This window comes from Myiozetetes cayanensis, unplaced genomic scaffold, assembly GCF_022539395.1.
Source record: "Myiozetetes cayanensis isolate MyiCay16 unplaced genomic scaffold, myiCay2020 scf1605, whole genome shotgun sequence".
NCBI lineage: Eukaryota > Metazoa > Chordata > Aves > Passeriformes > Tyrannidae > Myiozetetes > Myiozetetes cayanensis.
In genome coordinates, this window is record NW_026087277.1 from 1 (window position 1) to 6,132 (window position 6,132).

General features: G+C 56.4%; 1 protein-coding gene across 1 annotated transcript; it reads right to left on the reverse strand.

Moving 5' to 3' along the window:
- Nucleotides 1-2,121: 2,121 nt before the first annotated feature.
- Nucleotides 2,122-2,477, reverse strand: LOC126638113 (feather keratin 4-like). Its single transcript, XM_050311759.1, has one exon. It carries the CDS (start codon nt 2,475-2,477, stop codon nt 2,142-2,144), a length of 336 nt encoding a protein of 111 aa, XP_050167716.1. The 3' UTR covers nt 2,122-2,141.
- Between the last annotated feature and the right edge of the window lie 3,655 nt (nt 2,478-6,132).

Sequence of the window (6,132 nt, forward strand, 5' to 3'; positions counted from 1 at the left end):
CAGTGCAGCTGCTGCTCCAGGATGTGGTTCAGGAGCTGTTTTGGGTGAGCTGATGTTGTGAACCTTCCAGGCTGGAGCTTTGCTCTTCCACCATTTCCATCCGTTCCTGTGTTGTGCCAACCCTGCCAGGGGAAAAGAAGAGCCTTCAGGAGAGGGCAATTTGCAGGTGAGAGTGGCTGCACGATGGCCTTTGGCTCTTCCTGGCCACTTGTCCTGCTGGCAGAGCAAGGATCAAAGTGTGGGAGAGAAGTGGCGCTGCCAGGGAGCCCTGGGGCCAGCGCTGGGGCTGGGTCAGCAGGCAGATGGAGCCCCAGTCACTGTCCCCCTTTGAGCTCTGGCATCCCCAGTTCTTCACCCAGGGCTGCCTGTGCTGCTGATCCACAGCTGGACAATTGTCCTGTCCAGGAGGGCCCAGTGAGGGACAGGATCATCAACCTGACTGAAGTCCCAAGAAATTGTGTTCATCACATTCCCTTCATCTTTGAGTGGAGGAGCAGAAACACTGGAGGATATGAAATCAGGCAGGAGAGACTTTCCCTGAGTGACCCCATTGTGGCTGTGCCTGATGGTTGCATTGTCCTTCCAGTGCCTTCCAGTCCCACCCTGTAGGATCTTCTCCATCACTGTTCTGGGTCCTCAGAACAGCCTGGCAGGTCTGCAGTTCCTGCATCCTCCCTGAGTGCCTGTGCTAACTGGGGCTGAGCTGGGTGATTGCAGTGTCCCCAGAGCCCTCTGGTGACTGCCAGCAGCTGCCGAAATGCAGGCGAGCTGAGTGTGCTGAGGGTTGTCCCCCAGGGCAGCAGAGCTGTTGGGGAGGAAGAGGAGGGCAGGCAGGAAGGGGATCTGTGCCTGGGCCTTGCTGGGGCAGCTGGGCCAGGGCAGGGCTGGGCTGGGGGTGCCAGGGAGTCAGGGGGTGTCAGGGCTCCCCCCAGAGAGGGGGGTTGTGTCCCTGGATGTGCAATAGTCCAGGGGAAAGGTGGGCTGAGCCCTGCGGTGCTGAGGGAGGGACCTGATTCTCCAGCCCTGCCCAGAGAGGAATCTGATGGAATTGTGGAAGGGAAATGCCCAGTCCTGTCTCTGCAGAGGACTCTTCCCTGTGGCAGCAGTGGCTGGGGAGCAATCAGATAGAAAGCAACGCAGCAGATGGACCTTGTGGTGATGGTGGAGAACCAAAGGATCCTGGAGTGAGTGACTCCAGACCAGGGTAGGGCCACGGGGATTGTGAAGGGGTGCAGGACCTTTTCATGAGTGGAGAGGGTGCAAGAGTTGGGAACACTTAGGCAGGAGTCCAAAACGTGCCCTGGGTCATGTGAGGTGTGTGTGAATCTGTGATGGCAGGAATGAAGGGAAGGGAACCTGGCTCTTGAGAGTCCTGCACAGTAGCAGGAGAGGTGGATGTGAGCACAAGTGAAAACAAATGGAATTCCATGGGCAAAGAAGGCAGTTTGAGGGTGTTCATCGTGTGGAAGAGGTGGTGGAATCTCCCTCCTCAGAGATGTAAATCTGATCTGTCCATAATGCTGGAAATGCTGCTCTCTGTGGCTATTCTTGAGAAGAGGGGTCAAATCACTTACTCTCCAGAGTTCTTTCCAATCTGAATGATCTTGTAACTCTGTTTTGTGCAGGGTTTGAGGATCCTGCTGGGTGAGAGAGTTTGTGCAGTGTGTGCTGGCCCAGAGAGACTTTGGCAGAGGCTGTGCAGGAGAGCATTGTTGTGGGGAACCCTTTAGTGCAGCAGCTGATGGGTTTGTGTCATGTTTTGCAAGGCCCCCACCCTGTGCCAATCTGTGTATTAGTGCTGGTGGCACCTTTGTTATGAAAGATCCTGTAGCCCTTTTCCACCCACCCCAATGGCCTGTTGAGCCCTGGCTTTTTTGAAGTGATTTTGTGAGACCATTAAAACAAAACAAGAAGAGTCATGAGAGGCTGTGATGCAGGAGAAGTTTATTGAGACAAAAGAGAGAAAAGGATCAAGCAGGCAGGGCACCGGATGTGGCCTGAGGTGCCAGGAGGGCGACCATCAGCCGAGGTCCTTGCCTTGCAGGAGATTTCTCCAGAGCCTTAGCATGGAGATGAATCCCTGTTGCAGGTGGAGGATTGCAGGTGGCGGGTGGTTGGTGTTGGGGCAGTTGTTTGGGGGCTCAGCAGGTGGAGCAGCCCCTGGTGCCGTAGCAGCCCAGGCCTCCCAGGCCGTAGCCAAAGGCACGGGCAGAGCCGAGGCCGTAGCCAAAGGCCCCAAAGGCGCCGGAGATGGGCTGTCCCTGGGCATTGAGCTCCGTGCCCAGGGCAGCCCCTGCGCTGGATCCGACGGCGGAGCTCTGGGGGAAGGAGGTCATGATGGGCCCTGGCAGGGTGACGCGCACGGGGGAGGGCTGGATGAGGACGGTGGAGTCCTGGCACTGGGTGACACAGGGCTGGTTGCAGCTGTTGGCCAGCGGGGTGGGTGCGCAGGGGCGGCAGAGGTCGTAGCAGGCCATGGGTGTGGTGTGGAGGGGCCCTGTGAGGGCAGGGAAGAGAAGAGAAGGGAAGGGAAGAGCAGAGCAGAGCAGAGAGGGGGCTGAGGCAGCGCAGGGCCGTGGGGGTGCGAGGGGCGGTGTTGCAGGAGGGCGAGGCAGTGGGGAGGCTGCTGTGGGGCTGTGGGGAGGCGTGAGGGCTGCTGAGGCTGGGGCAGAGCGTGCTGGGAGAGAGGGGCCAGGGGGGCGGTGTGGCAGGAGCAGGAGGGGGTTGTCAGGGGCTGCAGGCTCACCTGGTTGGCGGCACAGAAGGCAGGAGAAGGCGTCAGGAGAAGCGTGTGAGGGAGAGAGGCGCTGGGCCGGCTTTTATGCAGCTCCCGCAGGGGCGGCACAGCCTTGGCCCAGCACTGTCAGCTGGCGGCAGCTTGGAGGGCTTGGTTTGTGGGAGGCTTGGGTTGTTGGAGGTGTGTCAGGGAGGGCTGAAGTAAACACCCAGAGCCCAGGAGAGGTGTGATGTCATGAGGGAGGTGATTTGGTGTCCCTCGTGTGCTGTGGTTTGTGGGTGCTTTGTGCTGAGTGGGCCCCCTCTTGTTCTGTGGGACTGGATGTCCCTCAGTGCTTGTGTTGCACCCAGGAATGCTGAGGGAGCCATTTGATGTCCTGGGAAGGCCACTCTCCATCAGCTTGGAAAGGTCATAGTCCTTTGGAGCACTTCTTGAGGGATGAAGGACAGCTCATCCCCTGGAATCCTGATTGAGAGCAAGGGAGAGGACCTGGAAAACTTGAGTCTGCACAGGCTGAATTCAGGCTGTTCAGGTTCCATTCCTATGGTGCATTTGGACTTCTGAAGTTTTCCTACAACAAGAGACTTGCTCATTTAAACTTTATTTCTTGGCCTCCTGAAGAAATGCAATAACCAAACCCCACACAGGGCTCGATCCCTTTGTGCCCAGGCTGGGCTGTGACCCCAGTTCCCGTATTCCACATTCAAGCCATGAGGTTTCCTAATTTTAACCCATATGTTGTAACATCCTGTACCTGTGAGTAAAATATTATAGTTACTAGTGGCTGGTCACTGGGCTCCTCTCTCCTCCTCTGTCACAGTGCAGACATTCCTTTGTGGAATTCTGTGTTTCCATGTCCTGCCCTTGAGGCCGTGTCCATCTGACCTTGGTGGCAGCTTTTGAGATTGAGTTGGAATTGGGAGGATTTGCATGGAAGATCCATGTCAGGAAAACCAGAAGAAACAACCAAAGCCAAGGATAATTGGGGTGTCCTCAGTGAGTTCATGCCTTGGCACTGCTGTAGCTTTGTTGGTGGGTGTGTTGTGAGGAGGGGCCCCAAACCATCCCAGCCCTGTCAGGCTGCTCTGGGCTGTGCAGTTTTGCCGGGTGTGAGGGGCTGCCCCTTCCATCCTGTTCATTGCCCCCCAGCACCTGCCAGCTCCCTGGGCCTGTCTTTCTCACTGGCCTTTCTTTGTGCTGCGCTCTGGGTTCCACATCCAGGGGGTCACAAGGGTTTTGTTGTGGTCCCAAAGATAGGACGGGTGGAAATGGCCTCAAGTGGCTGAAACCCTGACAGGACATGGTCCTGCCCAGCCTGGTTGAGCTGTCCCTGCTTGGGCAGGTTGGGTTGAACTCCGTGATCTGCTCCACTGCCAGGTGGGAACAGGATCAAGGGAATGTTTTGCAGCTGAGAGAGGGTGGGGTTAGATGGGATTGTGGGAGGAAATTGTTTGGTGGGAGGGTGGGGAGGCCCTGGCACAGGTCACCCAGAGAAGCTGTGGCTGCCCCTGGATCCCTGGAAGTGTCCTAGGCCAGGTTGGATGGGGCTTGGAGCAACCTGGGCTAGTGGAAGTGTCCCTGCCCATGGCTGAGGTTGGAACTGGATGATCTTTAAGGTCCCTTCCCACACAAGCCTTCTGTGATGATTTTATGGTGTCCATGCAGAGGTTCCTGGAGCTGCAGTGTTTTTGACCAGGGAGGTCCCAGTTGAGTGCAGGTCAGAAAAAGTGCTGGAGATGGAGAAGAATGGCTGGGAAGAGGATGTGTGGATCTTGTTCTGTGTGACTGGATGTCCATCAGCCTTTGTGTTGCACCCAGGAATGCTGAGGGAGCTGGGTGATGTTCCAAGAGCTTGGAAAGGTCACAGTGCCTGGAAGTGCTTCCTGATGGGAAAGGGGAGCTAATTCTCCTCCTGACTTGAACAAGATCAAGAGGGAGGAACTGGAGAACTCGAGGCTGGTCAGGTTGGCCTTGTTCCAGTGTTCCAATGTCCATTTGCATTTCTCAAATTCATGTGACAGCATCCTCTGTCATTCAAAGTGTGTGTTTTTACCTCATTAAGAAATCCAAGAAAGAAACAACCAGCTGGGCCTGATCCCTGCCAACAGGCTGGGCTGTGACATCAGTTGGCTTTTTCCGCATTAAAACCATGAGGTTTCCTAATTTGTAACCCAAAGTTGTAACATCCTGGACCGGTGAGGAAAGAACTGGAATCACTAGTGGACAGTTGGCAAGCTTCTCTCTTTTCTGTCATAAGAAAGGTATTCCTATGTGGAATTCTGGGATTCCATGTCCTGCCCTTGAGGCCGTGTCCCTCTGACCTTGGCAGCAGCTTTTCACTGTGAGTATTGGAGGCCAAAGGCTGGAGTTGATGGGGCGTGTCAGGGAGGGCTGGAGGTGTGAGCAAAGCTTTGGAGAGGTGGGGTGTGATCAGTGAGGTCCCCCGTGTCCCTCGTGTGCTGTGGATTGGGGGGTGTTGTGAGGAGGGTCCCCATTCCCTCGGAGCCCTGTCAGGCTGCTCTGGGCTTTCCCCTGTGCCTGGGCTGAGGTGTTGCCCCTTCCCTCACCTTCCATCCCTCTCCCCTTTGCTTCCACCTGCCTAAGCCTGACCCTAGACCTGCCTGTTCTTGCTGACTGTGCTCTTGGGGGGTGGTTTGGTGCCGTCTCTTTTTTAAGGTTTTGATACCTGTGGCCTTTTGGGCCTGTCCTGGGCTGAGTGCCAGGGGATGAGGTGCCTTCTCTGGGCATCTTTTCTGTCTGCTGGGCAGGAAGAGGATTTGGGGGTGCCCAGGGTTGTTGGACACGAGCATTGCCTGATGGCAGAGCCTGCCCAAAAGGCCAGGCTGTGTCAGTGCCCAGTGTGGGGGGGTGAGAAGTGTCTGCAGGGCTGGGCCCAGAGCCCTGGGGTGAGTGGCCCAAAGGGCAGATGGAACAAGTGTGCAGTGCTGTAGCCCAGGAGCTGCATCCCTTGGGCCAGCCCTGAAAACAGGAGTGGTGATGGCCATGGCCATGTCCTGGAGTTGAGCAAGGGCAGGGGCCCAGAGCTGTTTGTGGGAGGGGTCAGCCCAGGCAGGAGGAATGTCTGGGGTTAATTGGATCAATTGCTCTGTTATCAGATCAAGTCTTTGTGGTGCAGCTGGAGAAGAAATGGCCCAGGGGGTGGCCTTGTACCAGTGTGGGAAAGGGGGCCAGAAGTGTCCAGGTCAGGACTGGGCAAGGTGATGAAGTAGTTGGTGTTGACTCTTGCTGTCCCCTGAGCACTGGTGAGGGCTCCAGTGAGGAGCTGGGGACACTTGTGGGCTCCTCAGTGGAAAAAGTTCCTGCATTTAGTGGAGCAAAACCATTGCAGGGCCATCAAGGTACTGAGGAGAGTGGAGCATCTTGGCTAGAGGAGG

What these genes read in the sequence shown, in the direction of transcription:
- LOC126638113 (XM_050311759.1), bottom strand. Translation starts at nt 2,477, where the DNA reads ATGGCCTGCTACGACCTCTGCCGCCCCTGCGCACCCACCCCGCTGGCC.